General features: G+C 51.3%; 1 protein-coding gene across 3 annotated transcripts; it reads right to left on the bottom strand.

The window, feature by feature from the left end:
- Positions 1-15: 15 nt before the first annotated feature.
- On the bottom strand, positions 16-26,803 carry FPGS (folylpolyglutamate synthase). Of its 3 annotated transcripts, none has more exons than XM_038744681.1 (15): positions 26,745-26,803; positions 9,895-10,023; positions 9,422-9,475; positions 9,285-9,349; positions 9,008-9,122; positions 8,748-8,825; positions 8,389-8,450; positions 8,055-8,157; positions 7,629-7,706; positions 3,221-3,368; positions 3,039-3,128; positions 2,694-2,844; positions 2,170-2,245; positions 1,878-1,944; positions 16-1,268 (listed from the first exon to the last, which is right to left on the bottom strand). In XM_038744681.1, the coding sequence occupies exons 1-15, from the start codon at positions 26,763-26,765 to the stop codon at positions 853-855; spliced, it is 1,653 nt and encodes a 550-aa protein (XP_038600609.1). In that variant the 5' UTR covers positions 26,766-26,803; the 3' UTR covers positions 16-852. The 3 variants fall into 3 exon arrangements, with proteins under 3 accessions (XP_038600609.1, XP_038600610.1, XP_038600608.1); XM_038744682.1 differs by lacking the exon at positions 26,745-26,803 and adding an exon at positions 26,425-26,472; XM_038744680.1 differs by lacking the exon at positions 26,745-26,803 and adding an exon at positions 26,077-26,205.
- Positions 26,804-27,717: the final 914 nt, after the last annotated feature.

Here is a 27,717-nt window from a genome sequence, read left to right as displayed (position 1 = left end):
ACGCAGACTCACCCATCCAACTGCTTTTTGTTTACTTACATTTTAGTCAAAAAAAAAAATAATTAAATACTTCCAAGTAACCTACAGGCCTAGCCTCCCAAGGACCTATCAGCTGAGAGTACCAAGTCCCTGCTTTTCCAGAATTCAGTGGCGGGAGTGGGGGTGTAAATCTATCCAGCAGCAGAAGCCTGGGCTTCCAGCCAGCCCGGCTCTCACAATGCCCAGGCCGAGGCCAGGAAAGCCAGCAGGATCCAGGGGTTTCCGGGCTCCTGCCACCACTCGGGGTCCGGCAGGGGCGGGAAGAGGACACGGACACCGGCCGCTCCGGAGCATGGGGCTCCCTCGGAGGCAGCCGGGCCGTGGGAGGACAAATCCACGTTCTCCTCTTCCTCCAGGCGAGGGGAGGGGGGAGTTAGGAATCAGGCACGGAGGGAATTGATCGAGGTCACAGTGAGCCCGCAACAGCTGGGACTAGAAGCCAGGAATCCTGAGCCGTTTGGGAGTGAATTCTGACACCCTCACCCCCAACTTCTCGGGGCAGAGGATTATTGAGACCTAAACAAGCCACCTGCTTCCAGTCCTATCCAGGGGGCCGCCCGTGGCTGCACGGTCTGAAAGGAGCACACCCTCTCTCAGCAATGCCCTGTGACCCCCTCCAACTACGTCACCGCCCCCATAACCACCAAACCACAGTCCCCAAATCCTCCGACCTGACATCCAGCAGAGAGGAGCTTGGCCAAGGGAGAAGAAGGCACCTGGTGGAGGATGGAGGGCCGGGCAGGGACGGGGAAGGCCGACAGAAGGCCGCCCAGGGAGAAGTCCTCACGTCCCCCAGGAACGAGACCCGATCCGCTACTGCGACAGCGATCGGTCCAACAGCTTCAGGACCCCGCCCACCAGGTGCAGGCTGCCGGTCACCAGCACGCGGATGGCGGTGGCCTCCTTGAGGAGGACGGCCCCGCTGCTGGCCACAGGGTGGGTGTGGAGCCCCCGGGGAGCGGGAGGCTGGAAATGTGGGTCCCGGCCCTGGCTGATCCACTGCAGAGCGTGGGAGATGCAGCTGAACACCAGGGAGTTGGAGTTGAGCGGGCGGGGGGAGGAGGGCACCAGTCTCAGGGACCCGTGAAGGGGGCCGCCCTCGGGGTCGGGACGTCCAGGCAGCCAGGGGTCCAGCCCGGTTTTCTCCTCCACCAGCCGGTTCCACTGTTTCTGGTTCTCCAAGCAGCGGGTCAGCATGTTGTCCAGGGTCACGGTGAAGTTCTGCTGGTCTAAAAGAGGAAGAAGAGGAAGGATAATTATTGCTGGGGGAGTTTGGGGGGAAAATTCAGATTGTCTCCCTTGGGGGGCAATGCCAGAGTGGACCCATAGAAAAGGGTAGGAGTGGATGAATGGGTGATCACATGGTGGGGACTGAACCACGGCCCCTCACTTGTTTTTTGGGAGAGCCTAGAGGCCCTGTCCCCGCTCCCTCCCCTGACCTGAGAGAGGGGACCCTGGCCAGTGATTGGGCTGGACGCTAAAGGGGACTGGAGGAGAGACCGGCTGGATTAACGGACCCCAATTCCTGAGGGAACCCCTGCTGGACTGGCCAGCAAAGAGCCTTCAGACTAGGCAGGCACAGGAACTGAGAAGCAGCACGGCCAGGTGGATAGAGAACGGGCCTAGAAATCAGAAGGATCTGGGTTCTAGTCCCGGCTCCACTGCTTTGCTGTATCACCTTGAGTAAATCATTTCTCTGTGCCTCAGTTCCCTCATTTGTAAAACGGGGATTAATACGCTGAGCCCCACGTGGGATATGGACTGCATCCAGCTTGATCAGCTTGGATCTACCCTGGCGCTTAATACTGTGCGTTTAACAAATATCCCCCATCTCTTACCTGCATTTCCCACAGTTGACACCTCGGCAAAGTTGGGGCAGAAAACAGCATAGTCAAACTGGCAGGGCTGAAAGGTGAGGGAGGGAGAAATGGAGATCTATGTGGTTCGGAGATCCTGTACAGTCTAAGGGGAGGGGGGAGAGGCGCGTGAGTGAGTAAGTTGCAGGGGGAGGGGGAGCCACCTGGTAGTGTCATGAGGTGACAGCTTAAAGGGAGAGTTCAAAGCACAACTTCCTCTTCTGCACCCCCAGTCCAGCACCCAACCCCTGAAGAGTGGGCAAGTCCACCTCACCTGTAGCAATTTCAGCAGTGCAGCCGTGTCTCGGTCCCCTGAAGCGTTAAACAGTAGCACCCGCACCTCTGAGCCGCTGCCAAAGAAGCAAAGGGGCAAGAGGGGGGACAGGTCAGGAGAGAGAGCCCGACCACCCCCGCTGAATGCTCCAAACTGCGGGGACCCCACTGACTCACCCCAACACCCTGAGCCCCAAGGAGTCAATCCAGCAATGTGTAGGGCCGGCTCCCGGGGGCCCGAGGGGGCTGTCAGAAGCACCGAGTCAGGACCCATGGGAGGTCAAGCCCAGGCTTCAGGCCTGAGGGCTGGAACCTGAGACTCCCAGCTCTACCGTGGGGGGGGGGGGGGGGGGGGGGGGGGGCACCAGGTCACGTTACAAGCAAAAGGCCAAGGGTCATAAACCAAAGAGTGGCACCGCGGAAAGGTCGACAACCGAAAGGGAAAGGGGGCAAAATTCCCCTCAGCCTCCACCCCCCAGTGCCATACTGGTCCTCCCGCCCCTGGCTCTCCGGCCGAGATCTCACTTGCTCGGCTTCTCCTGATTGAGGGCGGCCTGGCGGAACCAGCGAACCCCAGCCTGGATGCTGCTGGTGGTGTGAGCCCCGTCCAGGTACCAGGTGAGGGGCCCGTGCTGCAGCACTTGGGTCCGGCCCAGCCACTCTGTGTCGCGCAACCCTGGGACGGGCCGAAGGAGGAGCGGAGGCCGGTCAGAGCGGCCCGACTCGGGACGGGGGTGTGGGGACGGGAGAGGGCAACCGGGTTGGGGAGAGGCTGGACAATCCCGGCCAAGCAGGGTTGGGGGGCCGGCTGAGAAACAGGGAATTGTGAGGACCCACGCCAGGACGGACGGCCAGGGGTGAAGGTCTCACCCTGCTGCATTAAGAGGGTGGGCCGGAACACGGGCGCCGAGGGCAGGATTCGCCTGGGGCCCTGCTGGGGGGCCCTCAGCTCTCCAATCCCTAGAGAGAGGAGAGAGGGTATCAGTTTCCACCTTCCATCTTCCCCTCCAGCTCCCTCCCTATCTTCCTGCCCTCTTCCCCTCCCACCGCACCCTTGTGTCCATGCTGCTGCAGCCAGCTCCGTGCCAGCTGCAGGGCCAGGGCGGCATTGTCTCGCTGGTGGTCCCCCGCCAGCCCCAGACCCAGCACCTGCTCCTCTTCCTCCAGGACATCGAGGTTAGGGCACAGGTAGAGGGGGCACTGCAAGGAGGGAAAGAGGGAGTGAGAGAGTGAGAGAGAGAGAGAGAGCGAAATACAAGAGCTGGTCATAAGCACCACCAAGCCAAAGGGGAGGGAGATCCCGCGCGGCCTTGCTGCTCCCGGAAGGATCCTCTCCTCAGAGCACCGCCATAAACGCCCGGGACTCCGTTCCCGAGAGGCCCGCCCGCCATCACACTGCATGGCCCCCGCTGCTCCCGGAAGGCTCCTCTCCTCAGAGCGCCACCATAGACGCCCCCTGCTTCCACCCCCCCACCCCCCACTTAAGCAACCTTCCTTGAAGTGCCCCCCCATCTCCCCCTTCCCGGTCCGATCCTGACTCCCCCCCACCTCCCCCGGGAAAAAGGCCCTCGTTATCACCAAGTTACATTAACGACAACCTCATTCGCACCTACTCAGCCCTCCCATGCCAGTTGGCTGTACACTCCTCTTCCCAGGTACCTCTGCTCCTTGACCCCCTTAACAGGTCCACCCTACTCCAGCACTTAATAGTTTATATCTGCTCTCTGTGACATCATTATCTGCCAATTTTATTATTGCCATAGCATGTTAATCGTTAACTACCCCAGTGATGCCATCGCCTATTTATATCATTGCTACTGTTTTATCGCTTCTGCATCTCAATTGTTAACCTCCCGCTATACTGTCACTTGCCCTGCTGACCTCACCATGAACTTTCAATTCCCTTGCTCCCAACCGCCATTCCCATTCCTCACCTTCCCCTTCCTCTCTCCCACCCAGCTTTTTCCCTCCTTCTCCCCCACCAAGAACACTCCCCCTCACCCCCAACCAAGGATCCCTCTGTACCAGCGCCAGTCCTCCACTCCTCCCTCCCAGCCCCCTCCCTCCCCTCCTCCCCACCCCTACACCCCATCCCAGTTCTCCTTTCCCATCGACACCCCTCTTCCCACTCTCCCCACCTCGGCCCCCGCCAACTCATCCCAATCCAAACCCCCCCACCCCTCGGCACCCTTCCCCCTCCCTCCCCTCCCTCGACAGCTACTGCCAAGTGTGGCCTCTGGAACCCCCGCTCCATTTTAAGTAAGATCCCTTTCATCCTGGACCTATTCCTTTCCAGCTCTCTACTCCTCCTTGCCCTAACTGAAACACGGTTGTCTCTGGATGACACGGTCTCTTCTGCTGCTCTCTCCAGTGGAGGCCTCTTCTTCTCCCACTCCCCCAGACTCACCGGAAAAGGAGGCGGTGTCGGTTTCCTTCTCGCCCCCGCAATGTCGCTTTCGCACTATCCCTCCTCCCCCTTCCCTTTCCTTCCCTTCCTTTGAAGCCCACATTATTTGCCTCTACCACCCCCTCCAGATTCTTGTAGCCGTCACCTACCGCCCCACCCCCCCGGCCGCACCTCCAACTTCTTTAACGACTTTGACCCCTTCCTCACCTTCCTTCTCTCCTTTTCCATGCCCACTCTGATCTTTGGAGACTTCAACATCCACATGGATATCCCTGGTGACTCCTCTGCCGCCCGCCTTCTATCTCTCCTCGACACTGCCAACCTCTTGCTCCACCCCACCCCGCCCACTCACCAACTTGGTCATACCCTCGACCTCATCATCTGCTACCGCTGCACTGTGTCCACCCTCACCAACTCTGAAATCCCTCTCTCTAATCATAATCTTCTCACCTGCCTCCTCACTCACACTCCTTTCCCCTGTAAATCCATATTACTCCCTCAGAGATCTCCGCTCTCTTGACCCCATCCATCTTTCTGAGTGCCTCACACCCCACCTCGCCTCCCTCTCCTCTCTACCCAATCTTGATGATCAGATTACTGCTCTCAACTCTACCCTTTCTACTCAGCTAGCCTCACTTGCTCCCCTTTCCCTTCGCCGCTCTCGTACCACTAACCCACAGCCCTGGATCACAGCCACTGTCTGCCTCCTTCGCTCTTATGCTCGAGCTGCCAAACGCTGCTGGCGAAAGTCTAAACACCATGCCAGCCTCGTTCACTTCAAGTTTATCCTCTCCTGCTTAACTCAGCCCTCTCCTCTGCCAGACAAAACTATTCTCCTCCCTTATTGACACCCATGCCCATCATCCCCGTCAGCTCTTCTGTACATTCAACTCCCTTCTCAGGCCCCCGGTTCCTCCCCCTCCTCCTTCCCTCACCCCCAATGATCTGGCCTCCTACTTTATTAATAAAATTAAATCCATCAGGTCCGACCTCCCCAAAGTCACTCCCCCCCTCCTTCTCCAACCCCCCAGCTCTCAACCCTCTCTGCTACTCTCCCATCCTTCCCAGCGGTATCCTCAGAGGAGCTCTCCTCCCTTCTCTCAAGTGCTACTCCGGCTACCTGTGCTTCTGACCCCATTCCCTCTCATCTCATGAAATCTCTCACTCCATCCCTTCTCCCCTCCTTAACTTCCATCTTCAACCGCTCACTCTCCACTGGTTCCTTCCCCTCTGCCTTCAAACATGCCCACGTCTCTCCCATTCTAAAAAAACCCTCTCTTGACCCCACCTCACCTTCTAGTTATCGCCCCATCTCCCTCCTACCATTCCTTTCCAAACTCCTTGAACGAGTCGTCTACACGTGCTGCCTCGAATTCCTCAACACCAACTCTCTCCTCGAACCCCTCCAGTCTGGCTTCCGTCCCCTACATTCCACGGAAACTGCCCTCTCAAAGGTCACCAATGACCTCCTGCTTGCCAAATCCAACGGCTCATACTCTGTCCTAATCCTCCTCGACCTCTCGGCTGCCTTCGACACTGTGGACCACCCCCTTCTCCTCAACACGCTATCCGACCTTGGCTTCACAGACTCCATTGTCTCCTGGTTCTCCTCATCTCTCCGGTCGTTCATTCTCAGTGTCTTTTGCAGGCTCCTCCCCCCACTCCCATCCCCTTACTGTGGGGGTTCCTCAAGGTTCAGTTCTTGGTTCCCTTCTGTTCTCAATCTACACTCACTCCCTTGGTGACCTCATTCGCTCCCACGGCTTCAACTATCATCTCTACGCTGATGACACCCAGATCTACACCTCTGCCCCGCTCTCTCCCCCTCTCTCCAGGCTCGCATCTCCTCCTACCTTCAGGAAATCTCCATCTGGATGTCTGCCCGCCACCTAAAACTCAACATGTCCAAGACTGAACTCCTTGTCTTCCCTCCCAAACCCTGCCCTCTCCCTGACTTTCCTATCACTGTGGACGGCACTACCATCCTTCCCGTCTCACAGGCCCGCAAACTTGGTGTTATCCTCGACTCCGCTCTCTCGTTCATCCCTCACATCCAAGCCGTCACCAAAACCTGCCAGTCTCAGCTCCGCAACATCGCCAAGATCCGCCCTTTCCTCTCCATCCAAACCGCTACCCTGCTCGTTCAAGCTCTCATCCCATCCTGTCTGGACTACTGTATCAGCCTCCTCTTCGATCTCCCATCCTCGTGTCTCTCCCCACTTCAATCCATACTTCACGCCGCTGCCCAGATTGTCTTTGTCCAGAAACGCTCTGGGCATGTTACTCCCCTCCTCAAAAATCTCCAGTGGCTACCAATCAATCTGCTCATCAGGCAGAAACTCCTCACCCTCGGCTTCGAGGCTGTCCATCCCCTCGCCCCCTCCTACCACACCTCCCTTCTCTCCTTCTATAGCCCAGCCCGCACCTTCCACTCCTCTGCCGCTAATCTCCTCACCGTGCCTCGTTCTCGCCCGTCCCGCCGTCGACCCCCCGGCCCACGTCATCCCCCTGGCCTGGAATGCCCTCCCTCTGCCCATCCGCCAAGCTACCTCTCTTCCTCCCTTCAAGGCCCTACTGAGAGCTCACCTCCTCCAGGAGGCCTTCCCAGACTGAGCCCCCTCCTTCCTCTCCGTCGTCCCCCTCTCCATCCCCCCGTCTTACCTCCTTCCCTTCCCCACAGCACCTGTATATATGTATGTACATATTTATTACTCTATTTATTTATTTTACTTGTACATATCTATTCTATTTATTTTATTTTGTTAATATGTTTGGTTTTGTTCTGTCTCCCCCTTCTAGACTGTGAGCCCACTGTTGGGTACGGACTGTCTCTATATGTTGCCAACTTGTACTTCCCAAGCGCTTAATACAGTGCTCTGCACACAGTAAGCGCTCAATAAATACGACTGATTGATTGATTGATCCCTGGGGAGAGAAGGGAGGAGGAATAGGGAAAGGGGAGAGGGGTGAGGGAGGGGTGGAGGGGAAAAGGGAAGGTGGAAAGGTCCCGGGCCCCTCCCCTTCCCACCACACAGAACTGAATGCCAACTGACCGGGAGGCAGCGGGCTCGGTCCTTTAGTACTTGCAGAGGCCTCTCCGGTTGGGACACGGTGAAGGCGGGAACTCCAGGCTGGGAGACAAGACAGTGGGGGTCATGGGGGGAAGGAAGGGAGAAGCTTCCTTGAGGCCCCAATCAATCCAGCAACTGGATTTATTGAGCACGTACTGTGTGCTGATCACTTGGGAGAGCACAAGACAGCAGAGTCGGTAGACACGTTCCCTGCCCGCAAGGAGCTCACCCCAAGAGCTCACCCTTTAGGCCCAACATCCCTAGCTCAGGCCTGAAGCCTCAAGAAACCCAGAGCACAAGTAAGAGAGGCCCGGTTCTGCACCAACACAAACAGCGAGCTCAGGGTCCAGACCCTATACCCTCCCCCAGGCCCTGGAGGGTCCCGAACCATCCGATCAGGGCTCCTACCTTAAATATGCCCCCCTTCTGCCAAGCGATCTTCTCGATGGTATCCCCCAGGATGCTGGTGTGATCGATGCCCAGAGAGGAGATTCCACAGACCACCGGCTTCCTGGGGGTGTGGGCCGAGAGGAAGTGAGGCCCATCCTCTTAGAACCTAGGCCTTTTCCCAACCCCCAGTCCCGGACCCTGCCACCTCTAAAGCAGACCAGCAACCCTTCCCCACCCTCCTTCATTAACCCCTCCCAGCCCACAGAAGTCAGAGGGTTAAGTCTCCCACCCCTTCCTTATTCCTCCCCGCCTGCCATGGGACCCTGGGCCTAAGAGTGCCTACTCCTCTCACCTGATAATGTTGGTACAATCATAAGCTCCCCCGATGCCCACCTCCACCACAGCCAGATCCACCTGCAACGGGCACCCAGGGGGATCACGGGATACACTGTGCGCATGCTGACAGTGCCCCCACCCACCCCAGCTGGCATTCAAGCTCTGAAGCAGAGATGAGTCCCCTCAGGTCTCCCGCCCCCAAGGGAGCCAGTCGTGCGAGTATTGAGCCCAGTGCCAACCCATGGATTAAAGGGCCCGGGTGATACCACCTGAGGCAACAGAGAGAGGACAAAGTCCCAACCAAGATGCCCGTGAGTAGGTCAACAGTGTAGGAGAAAAAGAAACTCCCAGTTAGGAGGGAGAGACTGACCCTACCTTCTCCTGAAGGAATACGTGGAAGGCGAGGATGGTGAGGAAGCGGAAGTAGGGGGGCATGCTGGCACAGCTTGCATCCTATGGACACAAAGCAGGGATCGCAAACCAGGAATCCTGCTTGCCAGCTTCCTCTGCCTCCCTCCCACCTGTTCCCAAACTCCACGGGCCCTAGTGGGGGGTGGGGGCACAATCCCAGAGGCCCAAGACGGCAGAGACCCTCAGGGGTCTGCCTACCCCCGGTCCCCGCCAGATCCTCGCACCTTGGTCTCCTCCAGCCGGTGGTAGAGCCGCCAGAAGTATTTGGTGAACAGCTCGGGGCTTAGGGGCTGCCCGTCGATGCGGATCCGCTCCCGCACCTGCACCAGGTGGGGGGAGCTGTGGGGACAAACACGGAAAGGGGGCGGGGGGGGGCGAGGGCAACCTTAGCTCTAGCTGCCGCGCGAGCCCCTCCAGAAGAGGACGTAGCCAGAGGTCTGCCCTTTCCGGCAGTTTCCTGGCTTCCCATCTAAGCCCGCCAAGCCCTACACCCGCCCTTACCTGTAGAATCCCGTCTTTAGACCGTAGTTGCGCAGGATGCGCTCAGTGAAGGCACACGTGGAGCCCTGGAAAGAGACGACTGGCCTTAGCCGCCAGCCCCCCCAAACCCCGCCCCAGGACCCATTCCCCATTCTCACCTTGCCTTTGGTCCCAGTTACATGGATGATATTCAGCTGGTCCAAGTCTTCCACCTGCCACAGACACAGACAGGGCTCAGAGGTCCGGCAGACCAACCTTGGCAACCCCTTCCCCCTCTGAAGGTACAACTCCCCATCCCCAGGCACTATCCCTTGGGCTGGCATTCTCTCCCGGAGTCAGGGATGCGCCTAATGGGAAGGCGGGGAAGGAACAGGCTCCCAACCGAAGCTTATACGGAAAGGCCAGAAAAAAAAGCCAGTTGGCACACTATGAGTGGCTCTGGGTTTGCCGGGGAAAGCGGGGCCAGGCTCCTATCGGGGAAGGAGGGAGCTCCTGAGGCTGAACCTTAACCCCAGTGGCTCAGACCAGTGCTGTGGACCTGCAGTGAGGGGGGCAGGGGGAGCTTACAGAAAGACAACTTCTGGTGGCCTAGGATCCAAGGAGGGCTCTCCCTCAGCGCCTGCCAGCTCACCTGCAGCCCGCTTCGCACCAGGTACTGCTTCATGGCCTCCAGTTGGGCCTGGGGATCCCCCCGCTCCCGTTTCATCTGCTCCAGGTAGCCTGCATTGGTCTGCAGAGTGTTGAGGGTCCGGACCGCATCCTGGAAGGTAAGACAAACGGCTGCCCTGAGGATCCGCAGATGACGGCCCCTTCCCGGCATCGGGGCGGACCTGCTCCCAAGTAGCCGCGATGCCTAGAGTCAGGGGAGATACTTCTCCAATCTCATAACGGCCCTCCCCGCACTGACACTCAGCCCAGAGAACACAAAGTCCTCCCTTACCAACAGATAAGGCCGGGTCCCTGGCTTTAATCAATCAATCAATGGCATTTATTGAACAGAGCACTGTACGAAGACCTTGGGAGGGTACAATATAACAATAACCAGACATATTCCCTGCCCAAAATGAGCCAGCCAGAACGGTTTTCCGTTCTGCTCTGCAATACAACAGGGTATTGTGCTCTCGCAAGTGCTTAGCACAGAGCTCTGCATATAATAAGCACTCTATAAATACGACTGAATGAATGAGTTGGCAGACGCGGTCCCTGCCCACAACGAGTTTGAAGTCTAGAGAGTGGTTTCAAGCGCTTAGTACAGTGCTCTGCACATAGTAAGCGCTCAATAAATACGATTGATGATGAACACTCCCGGCTGCCCCCTCCCCGTCCACATAGAACTGGACTGGGCTGGGGAGGGGGCAGCTCGCTGGGGTTCCCAGGCCTGGTTCCAGAAAGCTGGTCCCATGTGGGCATTCATTTGGGCATTCAATCATTCAGTCGTATTTACTGAGCGCTTACCGTGTGCAGAGCACTGTACTAAACACTTAGGAGAGTACAATGCAACAACAAGCAGACACGTTCCCTGCCCAAAACGGGGTAGCCAGAACGGTTTGGCCAAAGAGCCCCCGAGGGCCGGGCGGGTGAGATGGGGTGCGGGGACCCACGATGCTGATGATATTAAGCGCTTACTACGTGCTAAGCACTATTCTAAGCGCTGGGGTGGACACAAGGTAATCAGGTTGTCCCACGTGGGGCTTAGTCTCAAACCCCATCTTCCAGACGCGATGACTGAGGCCCAGAGAAGTGAAGCGACTTGCCCAAAGTCACCCAGCTGACAAGGGGCGGGGACGGGATCAGAACCCAGAGCCCTGGCCTGACCGGTCCGGCCCCTCCGATGGCCCCGGCCTAACGGGCAGCTATTTAGAGAAGCAGCGTGGCTCAGTGGGAAGAGCCCGGGTTTGGGAGTCGGAGGTCGTGGGTTCTAATCCCGGCTCCACCGCTGGTCAGCTGGGTGACTTTGGACAAGTCACTTCACTCAGTTCCCTCATCTGTAAAATGGGGGTGAAGAGTGTGAGCCCCCACATGGGACAACCTGATCACCTTGTATCCTCCCCAGCACTTACAGCAGTGCTTGGCACATAGTAAGCGCTTCACAAATGCCATCATTATTATTATAAAAGGGGGATGAAGACTGTGAGCCCCCCCGTGGGACAACCTGATCACCTTGTAACCTCCCCAGCGCTTAGAGCAGTGCTTTTCACATAGTAAGCGCTTCACACATGCTATTATTAAGAGAACGGGCTTTGGCAAGCGCTTAGTACAGTGCTCTGCACACAGTAAATGCTCAAAAAATACGATTGAATGAACGAATGAATGAGTCAGAGGTCACGGGTTCAAATCCCAACTCGGCCAACTGTCAGTTGTGTGACTTTGGGCAAGTCACTTCACTTCTCTGAGCCTCAGTTCCCTCGACTGTAAAATGGGGATGAAGACTGTGAGCCCCCCGTGGGGCAACCTGATCACCTTAAAACCACCCCAGCGCTTAGAACAGTGCTTTGCACATAGTAAGCGCTTCACACACGCTATTATTAAGAGAACGGGCTTTGGCAAGCGCTTAGTACAATGCTCTGCACACAGTAAGTGCTCAATAAATACGACTGAATGAACGAATGAATGAGTCAGAGGTCGTGGGTTCAAATCAATCAATCAATCGTATTTACTGAGCGCTTACTGTGTGCACAGCACTGTACTAAGCGCTTGGGAAGTACAAGTTGGCAACATATAGAGACAGGCCCTACCCAACAGTGGGTTCACAGTCTAAAAGGGGGAGACAGAGAACAAAACCAAACATACTAACAAAATAAAATAAATAGATATGAACAAGTAAAATAGAGTAATAAGTATGTACAAACATATATACATATATACAGGTGCTGTGGGGAAGGGAAGGAGGTTAGATGGGGGGATGGAGAGGGGGACGAGGCTTTGGTAAGCGCTTAGTACAATGCTCTGCACACAGTAAGTGCTCAATAAATACGACTGAATGAATGAATCAGAGGTCGTGGGCTCAAATCCCGACTTGGCCAACTGTCAGCCGTGACTTTGGGCAAGTCACTTCACTTCTCTGAGCCTCAGTTCCCTCGTCCATAAAATGGGGATGAAAACTGTGAGCCCCACGTGGGACAACCTGATCACCTTGCAACCTCCCCAGCGCTTAGAACAGTGCTTTGCACATAGCAAGCGCTTCGTACAAACGCTATTATTAAGAGAACGGGCTTTGGCAAGCGCTTAGTACAGTGCCCTGCACACAGTAAGCGCTCAATAAATACGACTGAATGAATGTCAGAGGTCGTGGGTTCAAATCCCGCTCGGCCAACTATCAGTTGTGTGACTTTGGACAAGTCACTTCACCTCTCTGAGCCTCAGTTCCCTCGTCTGTAAAATGGGGGTGAAGACTGTGAGCCCCCCATGGGACAACCTTTTCACCTTGTAACCTCCCCAGCGCTTAGAACAGTGCTTTGCACATAGTAAGCGCTTCACACACGCTATTATTAAGAGAACGGGCTTTGGCGAGCGCTTAGTACAGTGCTCTGCACACAGTAAGTGCTCAATAAATCAATCATTCGCATTTATTGAGCGCTTACTGTGTGCAGAGCACTGTACTAAGCGCTTGGGAAGTACAAGTTGGCAACATAATACGACTGAATGAACGAGTCAGAGGTCGTGGGTTCAAATCCCGACCCGGCCACCGGTCAGCTGGGTGACTCTGGGCGAGTCACCTCTCTGAGCCTCAGTTCCCCCGTCTGTAAAATGGGGATGAAGACTGGGGGACAGCCTGTGACCACCTGGTAACCTCCCCAGCGCTTAGAACAGCGCTTTGCACATAGTAAGGGGTTATCGAATGGCACGGTTCTCATCATTTTACCTGGTAGTCCATGCCGGGCTCCTGAGGCGCCGGCCTGGTGGTGAGGCGGCGCGCGCCCCGGCCCGCCAACCCCAGCGCCGCGTGCAGCAGCGCGCGCCCACCGGGCCCAGACATCCCGCCGACGCCGCCGCGCGCGCCGCGCACCGCGCGCGCCGCCTCGCGGGCGGCCCCGCCCCCGCCCTGGCGCCCCGAGCCAATCAGAGCCCGCCGCCCCGCGCCGCTCCGCCAATCACCGCCCGAGGGCCGGGAGGCCCCGCGGACCCGGCGTCCATGACGTCACGGGGCGGGGGAAGAAGCCGCTGGCGCCATGTCTGAAAAGGGAACGCAGCCCCTTCCTAGTCCAGTCAGTCAGTCAGGCATTCATTCATTCATTCGTCAGTCAGTCAGTCAGTCAATCAATCATTCATTCATTCATTCAATCATTCATTCATTCAATCAATCAATCATTCAATCCTATTTTTTGAGCTCTTACTGTGTGCAGAGCACTGTGCTAAGCGCTTGGGAAGGACAAGTTGGCCACATATTTGGCCATGTTTGTACATATTTATTACTCCATTCATTCAATCATATTTATTGAGCGCTGACTGTGTGCAGAGCACTGTACTAAGCGCTTGGGAAGGACAAGTTGGCCACATATTTGACCATGTTTGTACATATTTTTACTCTGTATTCATTCATTCAATCGTATTTATTGAGCGCTTACTGTGTGCAGAGCACTGTACTAAGCGCTTGGGAAGGACAAGTTGGCCACATATTTGGCCATGTTTGTACACATTTATTACTCTATTCATTCACTCAATCGTATTTATTGAGTGCTGACTGTGTGCAGAGCACTGTGCTAAGCGCTTGGGAAGGACAAGTTGGCCACATATTTGGCCATGTTTGTACATATTTATTACTCCATCATCATCATCATCATCATCAATCGTATTTATTGAGCGCTTACTATGTGCAGAGCACTGTGCTAAGCGCTTGGGAAGGACAAGTTGGCCACATATATGGCCATGTTTGTACATATTTATTACTCCATCATCATCATCATCAATCGTATTTATTGAGTGCTTACTATGTGCAGAGCACTGTACTAAGCGCTTGGGAAGGACAAGTTGGCCACATATTTGGCCATGTTTGTACATATTTATTACTCCATCATCATCATCATCATCATCATCAATCGTATTTATTGAGCGCTTACTGTGTGCAGAGCACTGTACTAAGCGCTTGGGAAGGACAAGTTGGCCACATATTTGGCCATGTTTGTACATATTCATTACTCTATTCATCCATTCATTTATTCAATCATATTTATTGAGCGCTACTGTGTGCAGAGCACTGTACTAAGCGCTTGGGAAGGACAAGTTGGCCACATTTTTGGCCAACCTATTTGGCCATGTTTGTACATATTTATTACTCTCTTTATTCATTCATTCATTCATTCATTCAATTGTATTTATTGAGCACTGATTGTGTGCAGAGCACCGTACTAAGCGCTTGGGAAGGACAAGTTGGCCACATATTTGGCCATGTTTGTACACATTTATTACTCTATTCATTCACTCAATCATATTTATTGAGCGCTGACTGTGCAGAGCACCGTACTAAGCGCTTGGGAAGGACAAGTTGGCCACATATTTGGCCATGTTTGTACATATTTTTACTCCATTCATTTGATCGTATTTATTGAGAGCTTACTGTGTGCAGAGCACTGTACTAAGCGCTTGGGAAGGACAAGTTGGCCACATATTTGGCCATGTTTGTACATATTTATTACTCCATCATCATCAATCGTATTTATTGAGCACTTACTGTGTTTAGGGCACTGTACTAAGCGCTTGGGAAGGACAAGTTGGCCACATATTTGGCCATGTTTGTACATATTTATTACTCCATCATCATCATCATCATCATCATCAATCGTATTTATTGAGTGCTTACTATGTGCAGAGCACTGTGCTAAGCGCTTGGGAAGGACAAGTTGGCCACATATTTGGCCATGTTTGTACATATTTATTACTCCATCATCATCATCATCATCATCAATCGTATTTATTGAGCGCTTACTGTGTGCAGAGCACTGTACTAAGCGCTTGGGAAGGACAAGTTGGCCACATATTTGGCCATGTTTGTACATATTCATTACTCTACTCATCCATTCATTTATTCAATCATATTTATTGAGCGCTACTGTGTGCAGAGCACTGTACTAAGCGCTTGGGAAGGACAAGTTGGCCACATTTTTGGCCAACCTATTTGGCCATGTTTGTACATATTTATTACTCTCTTTATTCATTCATTCATTCATTCAATTGTATTTATTGAGCACTGATTGTGTGCAGAGCACCGTACTAAGCGCTTGGGAAGGACAAGTTGGCCACATATTTGGCCATGTTTGTACACATTTATTACTCTATTCATTCACTCAATCATATTTATTGAGCGCTGACTGTGCAGAGCACCGTACTAAGTGCTTGGGAAGGACAAGTTGGCCACATATTTGGCCATGTTTGTACATATTTTTACTCCATTCATTTGATCGTATTTATTGAGAGCTTACTGTGTGCAGAGCACTGTACTAAGCGCTTGGGAAGGACAAGTTGGCCACATATTTGGCCATGTTTGTACATATTTATTACTCCATCATCATCAATCGTATTTATTGAGCGCCTACTAAGTGCAGAGCACTGTACTAAGCGCTTGGGAAGGACAAGTTGGCCACATATTTGGCCATGTTTGTACATATTTATTACTCCATCATCATCATCATCATCATCAATCGTATTTATTGAGTGCTTACTATGTGCAGAGCACTGTGCTAAGCGCTTGGGAAGGACAAGTTGGCCACATATTTGGCCATGTTTGTACATATTTATTACTCCATCATCATCATCATCATCAATCGTATTTATTGAGCGCTTACTGTGTGCAGAGCACTGTACTAAGCGCTTGGGAAGGACAAGTTGGCCACATATTTGGCCATGTTTGTACATATTCATTACTCTACTCATCCATTCATTTATTCAATCATATTTATTGAGCGCTACTGTGTGCAGAGCACTGTACTAAGCGCTTGGGAAGGACAAGTTGGCCACATTTTTGGCCAACCTATTTGGCCATGTTTGTACATATTTATTACTCTCTTTATTCATTCATTCATTCATTCAATTGTATTTATTGAGCACTGATTGTGTGCAGAGCACCGTACTAAGCGCTTGGGAAGGACAAGTTGGCCACATATTTGGCCATGTTTGTACACATTTATTACTCTATTCATTCACTCAATCATATTTATTGAGCGCTGACTGTGCAGAGCACCGTACTAAGCGCTTGGGAAGGACAAGTTGGCCACATATTTGGCCATGTTTGTACATATTTTTACTCCATTCATTTGATCGTATTTATTGAGAGCTTACTGTGTGCAGAGCACTGTACTAAGCGCTTGGGAAGGACAAGTTGGCCACATATTTGGCCATGTTTGTACATATTTATTACTCCATCATCATCAATCGTATTTATTGAGCGCCTACTATGTGCAGAGCACTGTACTAAGCGCTTGGGAAGGACAAGTTGGCCACATATTTGGCCATGTTTGTACATATTTATTACTCCATCATCATCATCATCATCATCAATCGTATTTATTGAGTGCTTACTATGTGCAGAGCACTGTGCTAAGCGCTTGGGAAGGACAAGTTGGCCACATATTTGGCCATGTTTGTACATATTTATTACTCCATCATCATCATCATCATCATCATCAATCGTATTTATTGAGCGCTTACTGTGTGCAGAGCACTGTACTAAGCGCTTGGGAAGGACAGGTTGGCCACATATTTGGCCATGTTTGTACATATTCATTACTCTACTCATCCATTCATTTATTCAATCATATTTATTGAGCGCTACTGTGTGCAGAGCACTGTACTAAGCGCTTGGGAAGGACAAGTTGGCCACATTTTTGGCCAACCTATTTGGCCATGTTTGTACATATTTATTACTCTCTTTATTCATTCATTCATTCATTCAATTGTATTTATTGAGCACTGATTGTGTGCAGAGCACCGTACTAAGCGCTTGGGAAGGACAAGTTGGCCACATATTTGGCCATGTTTGTACACATTTATTACTCTATTCATTCACTCAATCATATTTATTGAGCGCTGACTGTGCAGAGCACCGTACTAAGTGCTTGGGAAGGACAAGTTGGCCACATATTTGGCCATGTTTGTACATATTTATTACTCCATTCATTCAATCATATTTATTGAGCGCTTACTGTGTGCAGAGCACTGTACTAAGCGCTTGGGAAGGACAAGTTGGCCACATATTTGGCCATGTATGTACATATTGATTACTCCATTCATTCAATCGTATTTATTGAGCACTTACTGTGTTTAGGGCACTGTACTAAGCACTTGGGAAGTACAAGTTGGCCACATATTTGGCCAACTTATTTGGCCATGTTTGCACATATTTATTACTCTTTATTTATTCATTCATTCAGTCAGTCATATTTATTGAGCACTTACTCTGTGTAGAGCACTGTACTAAGCGCTTGGGAAGTACAAGTTGGCCACATTTTTGGCCAACCTATTTGGCCATGTTTGTACATATTTATTTATTACTCTCTTATTCATTCATTCAATCGTATTTATTGAGCGCATACTGTGTGCAGAGCACCGTATTAAGCGCTTGGGAAGTACAAGTTGGCCACATATTTGGCCATGTTTGTACATATTTATTACTCTATTCATTCATTCATTCGATCGTATTTATTGAGCGCTTACTGTGCACAGAAAACTGTACTAAGCGCTTGGGAAGTACAAGTTGGCCACATATTTGGCCAACCTATTTGGCCATGTTTGTACATATTTATTACTCTTTATGTATTCATTCATTCATTTATTCAATCGTATTTATTGAGCGCTCACTGTGTGCAGAGCACTGTACTAAGCGCTTGGGAAGTACAAGTTGGCCACATATTTGGCCATGTTTGTACATATTTATTACTCCATTCATTCAATCGTATTTATTGAGCACTTACTGTGTGCAGAGCACTGTACTAAGCGCTTGGGAAGTACAAGTTGGCCACATATTTGGCCATGTTTGTACATATTTATTACTCCATTCATTCATTCAATCGTATTTACTGAGCGCTTACTGTGCACAGAAAACTGTACTAAGCGCTTGGGAAGTACAAGTTGGCCTCATATTTGGCCAACCTATTTGGCCATGTTTGTACATATTTATTACTCTTTATTTATTCATTCATTAATTCATTCAATTGTATTTATTGAGCGCTCACTGTGTGCAGAGCACTGTGCTAAGCGCTTGAGAAGTACAAGTTGGCCACATATTTGGCCATGTTTGTACATATTTATTACTCCATTCATTCATTCAATTGTATTTATTGAGCACTTACTGTGCACAGAAAACTGTACTAAGCGCTTGGGAAGTACAAGTTGGCCTCATATTTGGCCAACCTATTTGGCCATGTTTGTACATATTTATTACTCTTTATTTATTCATTCATTCATTCAATTGTATTTATTGAGCACTCACTGTGTGCAGAGCACTGTGCTAAGCGCTTGAGAAGTACAAGTTGGCCACATATTTGGCCATGTTTGTACATATTTATTACTCTTTTTATTCATTCATTCAATCGTATTTATTGAGTGCTTACTGTGTGCAGAGCACTGTACTAAGCGCTTGGGAAGTACAAGTTGGCCACATATTTGGCCAACATATTTGGCCATGTTTGTACGTATTTATTACTCTCTTTATTCAATCGTATTTATTGAGCGCTTACTGTGTGCAGAGCACTGTACTAAGTGCTTGGGAAGTACAAGTTGGCCACATATAGAGACGGTCCCTACCCAACGGCAGGCTCACAGTCTAGAAGGGGGAGACAGAGAACAAAACAAAACGTATTAACAAAATAAACTAAATAGAATAAACATGTACAAATAAAATAGAGTAATAAATCCGTACAAACATATATACATATATACAGGTGCTGTGGGGAGGGGAAGGAGGTAAGGCAGGGGTTATGGGGGGGTACATCTGTAATATGTTTGTACAGATTTATTACTCTATTTTACTTGTACATATTTACTATTCTATTTATTTTGTCAATGATGTGCATCTGGCTTTACTTCTATTTATTCTGACGACTTGACACCTGACCACATGTTTTGTTTTGTTGTCTGTCTCCCCCTTCCAGACCTTTATTTGTACATAGTTATTCTATTTATTTTATGTTTTGTTTTGTTGTCTGTCCCCCCCTTCTAGACTGTGAGCCCGCTGTTGGGTAGGGACCGTCTCTATACGTTGCCAACTTGGACTTCCCAAGTGCTCTGCACACAGTAAGTGCTCAATAAATACGATTGAATGAATGAATGAATGAATGAACATATAGAGACGGTCCCTACCCAACAACGGGCTTACAGTCTAGAAGGGGGAGACAGACAACAAAACAAAATGCTAAGTGCCAAGTGCTCTGCACACAGTAAAGCGCTCAATAAATACAATTGTCTGACAGGATGTGGCAGCTCCCAGGCCCATGCTCAATCCACACTGCTTCACACCAGTTCATCAGTGCCCAAGCTGGGGGCAACTGGGGTTCATTCAATTGTATTTATTGAGTCTTACTTGGGGGTCTTACCCCCACTGCCCCTCGAGGGTCCTCAATCATGTCTCCTGTTGCCTGCAGTTCAACCTGGCACCCGGTATTGAGGCCCAACTAAAGCAGAGGGGGAAACCAGGCTTGAAGTTTACTTGGAGAGAGATGGAGTTGTAAAAGTTGCTGGGGTCTCTGCAAATCCCTATCACTAAAGGATCCTCGGAAACAACAGCCACCGCCCCCCCATCACTCCCCTCTTTCCCGCCTACCAACTCTGCTGTCTTGTACTTTCCCAAGGGCAGAGTACAGTGCTCTGCACACAGTAAGCACTCAATAAATTGATTGATTGATGCTGGGAAAGATAGCTTGAGTACCCCCGTGCCCCTGTAGCATCAATCAGTCAGTAGTATTGGCCAGTGGGGAAGTGGCGTGTTCTAGTGGAAAGAGCACTGCCCCGAGAGTCAGAGGATCTGGGTTCTAATTCCGGCTCTACCCTTTGGCTGCTGTGTGACCTCGGGCAACTCACTTCATTTCTCTGTGCCTTAAATTTCCTCATCTGTAAAATGGGGATTCAATACCTGTTCTCCCTCCTACTTAATACACGCCATGCCCTGGGGCTTGCCCTACATGGAGCGCACAGTTTGGGGGGGGGGGGGTTGTTTTTTGGGTTTGTGGGGGTGGTTGATTGTATTTAAGTGCTTATTATGTGCCAGGAACTTTATTAAGCACTGGGGTAGATACAAGATAATCAGTTGGAACACTTGAAGTACTTGTTAATTGTAACACTGGGGTGGATACAAGTAAATCTGGTGGATACAAAGCAAATCAGGTTGGACACAGTCCCTGACCCACGTGCGGCTCACAGTCTCAATCCCCATTTTATAGATGAAGTAACAGGCACAGAGAAGCAAAGAGACTTGCCCAAGGTCACACAGGAGACAAGTGGCCGAGCCGGGATTAGAACCCACGACCTTCTGACGCCCAGGCCCCCGCTCTATCCGCTCCGCCATGCGGCAATGGTATTTATTGAGCGCTTACTATGTACTAAACACTTGGGAGAGTACATCAGGTAACTGAGGCATGGAGAAGTTAAGTGACTTGCCCAAGGTCACACAGCAGACAAGTGGTGGTGCCAGGATTAGAACCCTGGTCCTCTGATTCCCAGGCCCATGCTCTGTCCATTAAACCAACCTGCTTAAGTGCTTAAAAATTACCACAATTATCAGTAGTTGTAGCATTCATTGAGCACTTACTGAGGGAAGAAGAGTTTGGGGGAACATATTGGAGGTAGGTGGCAACTAGAATAGCTGCTCAGCTCAGTCCAGGCTGCACCCACTGGCCACCACCCACGGCATCATCAATTCCACTTTCTCCTTCACACCACAACCATTTCTCAGGGGGCCTGGAGCCACTCTGGCCTTTGGCCACCAGAAAATTCTGCACTACCCAAAAAAACTGCCACGTACTGGAAGCAGGAAGGGGCCAAAAGTCTGAGCACATTCTCCCTGTGACCATCAATTACCTTTCTCTCTTCAACCCTGGAGGATCCAGGCCAGAAATGCACCAGTGACTTTTCAATCCCCCCACCCTCCCGCTTCTATGTCAGGGTGAAGGATCAGCGTAGCCCAGAACAGCACGTATTGTGTGTGAGAAGCACAATAAACCATGGCCTCTCCGATCAGTTATGCTGGTGACTCTGTGGGAATTTGAGAGGGGATGTTGACTGAGTCTGCCTCTAGGCAGAGGCCCATTGATTTTGAGAAACTACCTCTCAGATCTATTCGATTCATTGGAGACCAGATCTCTTTGGCCTTCCCTCAATCCCAAAAGATAGAATCTCAGTTCATCATCATCATCATCAATCGTATTTACTGAGTGCTTACTGTGTGCAGAGCACTGTACTAAGCGCTTGGGAAGTACAAAGCGCTCAGTTTCCTGCCCTTCTCTGTTCTAAGGGAAAGTGAGGTACAGTGATACAGGAAGATGTTACCAAAAGTCACCCCAAAATAGCGGCAGAGCCCACATAGACCCTCTGTAGGTTCCAGCCTCAGTGACACAGTCTTTTATGTTGGATTAAGATGTTTGAAATGCAGATCCTTTTTACCTTTTCCCTGCCATGAAAAAGCAGAGGTTTAACACTCCCTAACACAGAGAAAGGGAGCGAGGGGGGAAAAAAGAGAGACAGAGGGAGAGAGAAGCAGTGTGGCCTAGTAGAAAGAGCTCGAGTCTGGGAATCAGAGGACCGGAATTCTAACCCCGGCTCTGCCATTTGTCCGCTGTGTGACCTTGGGCAAGTCACTTAACTTCTCTATGCCTCAATTACCTCATCAGTAAAATGGGTATTACGGCTGTGAGCCCCATGGGAGACCCGGACTGTGCCCAACCTGATTTTGTTGTATCTACACCAGTGCTTAGTTCAGTGCCTGGCAAATAGTAAAAGCTTAACAAATACCATCTTAAAAAATGGCGAGGGAGGGAGGGAGGGAGGGAGGGAGGGGAGGGAGAGAGAGAGAGAGATAATGTGTGTGTTCTGTTTCCTGGCTATCTGAAATGGAGGACTTAGATTTCTAATTCCCTGGCTCTGGTAAGGGTCTTGCTCTCCCTATGTCTCCACAGCTTCTGCACAAAAACAATCCCGACCAAATGCCTTTGAAATACTATCAGTCATGGGGCAATTTCACTGGATAAAGGATCTAAACACAAGAAGGAATTTCTTGTTTTGGGTCAGGTATCTCTCAGGGCCAACTTGAGCAAACAGTGACCTCCGGCCAACAGGATTAAATATTTATCAACGCTAAAGCATTCTCAGTGCGGCAATAACCTAGCAGGGCCTTGGAGTGACAGTTGTGGAGTTTATTGGCATTATAGTTTGGACTGGGGGCATAGGTTTGATGACAAGCCGGTTGGGATCTATGAGAAAAGATTCCAAACTTCACCAGTCTTGTAGAACCTGATGGTTATCAGAAAGGCGGAATCCAACTGTTCCCCATTTTCACCAAGAGGAAGAAATAATTTGAACTACGGCAAGAGGGATTTAGGTTTCACCCAAAGACGACCTTCTTGACAGTGAGGTGGAAGAGACATTGGTGTGGTTCCAAAGGGGTTGGTTCCCTGGGGATTAACAATGGGATTGAGGCAAATCTGATCTCGGGTGACCGTGGTACCTGCCCCAGCCCCACAGCAGCCAAGGAATAGACTGGAAAGTGGGGTGGGGGGCGCAGAGGCGCAGAATTCCCTGCCTTGGAATTCTAGAATCTCTGACCTAATGAGTTTGAGAAGCAGCATGGCTCAGTGGAAATAGCACGGGCTTTGGAGTCAGAGGTCATGGGTTCAAATCCTGCCTCCGCCACTTGTCAGCTGTGTGACTCTGGGCAAGTCACTTAACTTCTCTGGGCCTCAGTTCCCTCATCTGTAAAATAGGGATTAAGACTATGAGCCCCCGTGGGACAACCTGATCACCTTGTAACCTCCCCAGCATTTAGAACAGTGCTTTGCACATAGTAAGTGCTTAATAAATGCCATTATTATTATTATTATTATTATTATTATTATGTGGACAGAGAAACCTAGGCCAGGATACACATTACCAACTGGCAGAAAAGCGAAGCACTTTGTATCTCATCCCAGCCCCAAGGCCCTTATGTCCATATAATCATCAATGGCATTCGTTGAGTGCTTACAGTATGCAGAGCACTGTACTAAGCACTTAGAGTACAATCCAACGGAGTTGGTAGATATGTTCCCTGCCCACAAAGATCTTACAGTCTAGAGGACATCTTTATACTCTAGACCGTATACTCTTTGTGAGCAGGGAATGTGTCTGTTGTATTGTTATAATGTACGCTCCCAAGTGCTTAGTCCAGTGCTCTGCACACAGTAAGCACTCAGTAAGTATGACTGACTGACTGACTTGCCCTAGGTCACACAACAGACAAATGATGGAGCTGGGATTAGAACCCAGAGCCTCTGACTCCCAAATCCAGGCTCTTTCCACTAGGTCACATTGCTTCTCAGCGAGGAGGTCAGTCCTCAAGCTAGGGGCAGCTAGTTACCAGGCGAAACAGTCAACAAGAGGTTGAATGATTTGAGTCTGACCGCTCTGTGTCCCTTACACCGTGCTCTCTGAGGACTTTCCATCTTGTGCCTCAGTTCCTCCCTTTCTAGGGTGGTTGGAAAAATTCGTCACGGTGCAGCAGTTAGAAGACTCCAGGACGGGATGTGAGCAACCAGAAAAAATGACCCAGCCCTTCCCCGGGCTGACTCACAGCCATTGAAAATATCACATCAGAGGGAGAGAGGGTGACTGGAAAGCATCATGGGGCGGGCGGGGGAGTGAGGCAGGAGACAGGAAGAGCAAAGATATAATTCCCCTCCCATAAATCTGTCATTTCACTGGAAAGATTTCAAGGAAACACCCTCAAAACACCTTCCGACAGCCCACACTTCAGGGAAACTGAGGCCCAGTCAGGTGCTTGCCCCAGTCCTCCCAGTGCAGGTACTAAACTGGAGTAGCCCTGGGGCCACATGTCAAGTGTCCATCATGCCAAACAGGAAGAGCCTCTTACACAAGACTCCCGAAGCGTGGCTAAGACCATGTGTTTCCGCAGCCTCGTAAGAACAAGAGCCCTGCCCCAAAGCACAAATAACTAAATTCACCAAGTCCAAGGGCATCGGCCATTACGGGCAGCCCTGTGTGGTTTAGACATTTTAAAAGATGTTTAAAATCCTGAGGTCTTCGATGCACCCCACCCCCCTCAACCCTCCACCTCCAAAATAGCTTATCTGCCTTCCACAAAGACAAAACCACTCCAGAAACACAGTAACGAGTTCGAACCCTGTCCCCAGTAACGACTCAGTTTCTCGGGCATTTTCCAAGAAAGGCTGGCGACTCACAGCCGAAGCCGTTCAACGGGTTGGTAAAATATTATCCTCCTGCCAACCGCGAAATGGAGACTCGGAGACGGGAGGCTGGCAGCGTTCCTGGGGCGAAAGCAGTTCATGGCTCCTTCTCTTCCCCATCCCGCCCCTGGGATCGACCATTTCCCCTTCAGCGACAAGGGGAGAGGGAAAATGGTGAAATCGGCTTTAAGCCCCGGGTTGGGCAATGTCTTTTCTAAGATCCCAGAACCCGCTCTGCAGCTGGTTCCTGATCACTGGACCCTCGAGGCATCGAGGAGGGAAAGAGCAGCAAAATGTGGCAGCTCCTTTCACTGCACCTCTCAACCCCAATAAACGGGGTAACTCTACAGTTGTGACAGCTGGGACCCCACCCCTACCCCCCACAGCATGGTACTTGGGGGGATGGCGGGTGGAAAATGAAATCGTGTGCCACAAGAGAAGATCCTACAATTACTCTCCCTGCCTTGAAAGCTTTATTGAAGGCACATCTCCAAGAGGCCTTCCCTGACTAAGCCCCCCTTTCCTCTTCTCCCACTCCCTCCTGTGTCACTCTGACTTGCTCCCTTCATTCATTCCCCCCTCCCTGCCCCGTTGTTGTACGTCACAGTGGATAGAGCACAGGCCTGGGACTCTAGACTGTAAACTCGCTGTGGGCAAGGAATTTTATTGATTGTTATATTGTACTCTCTCAAGTACAGTGCTCTGCACACAGTAAGTGCTCAGTAATTACGACTGAGTGACTGATGAGAGCCATAAGCAACTCTAGGATTCTCCATAACAGTCTGGGAAAAGGAAAACTCAGTCCCAGCTTAATCACACACTACTCTGCCCGGCACTGCCTGTGGCAGGCTTCAAAGCAGCATCGCCCAGCGGACAGAGCACGGGCCTGGCAAATCCCAGCTCTGCCACTTCTTCGCCATGTGTGACCTTGGGTAAGTCACTTCACTTCTCTGTGCCTCAGTTACCTCATCTTTAAAACGGGGATTGACTGTGAGCTCCATATGGGACACGGACTGTGCCCAATCGGATTAACTCATATCTACCCCAGTGCTTAGTACAGTACCTGGCACATAACATGCACTTAGAGTAAAAAATAAAAAATCCAATCCCCATTGAGCTCCCAGCTAAAAAGTTCCCGGTCAGCAGGCCTTCCCACTTATCGGTAGATCCTTCAGCGCTGCAAATACTGCCCCGTCCCAAACCAAGTCACCCCCAAACCACCCAGCTTCAGAGCCGTCTTCAAAGCTTCTTTTGTCAATCAATTGGTACGTATTGAGCGCTCACTAGGTGCAGAGCACTGTACTAAGCTCTTGGAAGAGCACACTACAACAGAGTTGATAGACACATTCCCTACCCACGAGATTTTTTCCCCCCTAATGGGGGAATCTAGAGATTCCCCCAGAACCCCAAGACTCTGGGCTCGGTTCATGTACCTCAAAAGAAGCAGCCTCGCTCCTGCGGGGCTGGGGATTCAACCTTCTACCGTGCATCGTCCCTTCAAACCTGATGCTCCGGGACTGAAGCCACCTACCCGGAGCCAACTGAGGTTCTAAGACCTTCATTACAAAGCTCTCTGAACCCGCCCCTCATGCTGCCAAAGTCAACACACCCGCCCCCGGCCCCCACCCCCACCCCTAAGACAGAGCCGTCGCCTCTCTGGGCGTCCGACCCGCGAGGCCCGTAGACCCCCTCACGTTGGAAGCTGTGACCAACGGCGGGTAGAGGAGAGGACTGACAAGGGAAGAGACGCGAGGGGGATTCCTGGCTTTGGCCGGGTTCACCTGAGGCATTTGCGGGGGGTCAGCTCTCCGTCACTCTGAACTGGCTCCTTTCCCCATCCTCACACCCTGGACTCTGATTCAGAGAAGAACTCACAACCCCTTGCAGCCAACGGGATTCTTCGAAACACCTCAGGTCGTGTTTCAGAGGCAGATCGGTGCCAAGAAGCTGGGACACCCGCACCCCCAACTCCGTCGGCCCGCCACACCGATCCCTTTCCAACGTCCTCTTCCTCCATCATCTCTTCTCTTCCTCGACCCAAGGACTTCAGCCCCAGGTCCGTCACTTTCAGCCTGCTGAAAAGGAAAGCTTTTCTTTTTACCTCATATGCTTCCTCCCTCATGCGGACTCCCCGTCCGTGGCCGGACTCACAGACTTTCTGGCCGTGGGTTACTAGACTATTTAGAGCTCTGTTGTTTCTCTGCGAGTTAAAGAACAACCGGGGGCGAGTTAAAGGTGAACATAAACGGGGAGTGTGGAAGTCAGGGTGACTTCAAAAGTGCCGTGGCCGGTGAGAGCTTGGTGGGGTGATGGGCTCCTCAGGCAGAACGTGATTCTAGCAGAAACAGCTACCTAGGCCCACTTGCCCCCTCCAGGACTGGAAGTCTCCTGTTAGAGCCAGGCCGGATCTCACTTAACTCCTTTCAATTCCTTTTTGGGCCCGTTTGGTTGGGGGCTTGGAGCGTGAGGGGAAGGGGGCTGAGATCATGGGCAGCCCTTACCCCAAAACGGGCTCTGGGAGTCTCTGGTGATCAGCGCGATCCTCTTATCAGGGGGAACACCCTGAAACACCTTTTTTTTTAAAAATGGTATTTGCTAAGTGCTTACTGTGTGTCAGGAACTGTTCTAAGTGCAGGGGTGAATACAAGGTAATCAGGTTGGACACAGTCTCTCTCCCACATGGGGCTCGGAGTCTTCATCCCCATTTTATAGGTAACTGAGGCACACAGAAGTGAAGTGATTTGCTCAAGGTCACGCAGCAGACAAGTGGAGGAGCCAGGACTAGAACCCAGGTCCTTCTGACCTCCAGGCCCATGCCCTAGCCACTCGGCCACGCTGCTTCTGCACTGACCCCGTGCGACAAATACCCCGCTTACCCCTTTGCAGCTCGATCCATCAGTCGCCCAGAAACCGACTGGCCCATGAACAATCCCCCAGCCTGCCCACCACCCAGAGCCCCCCACGTGCCCAGGACAACCTCCATTTCCTGAGTGCCACCCTAGCCCCGGCTCCTACCTGATGAGGAGAGTAGGGGATTCACTTTTTCCTATGAGCTGAGCTAACGAGCCCTCTGA

This window comes from Tachyglossus aculeatus, chromosome 4 (genome assembly GCF_015852505.1).
Source record: "Tachyglossus aculeatus isolate mTacAcu1 chromosome 4, mTacAcu1.pri, whole genome shotgun sequence".
Lineage (NCBI taxonomy): Eukaryota > Metazoa > Chordata > Mammalia > Monotremata > Tachyglossidae > Tachyglossus > Tachyglossus aculeatus.
This window is presented reverse-complemented; position numbering and strand designations above follow the sequence as displayed.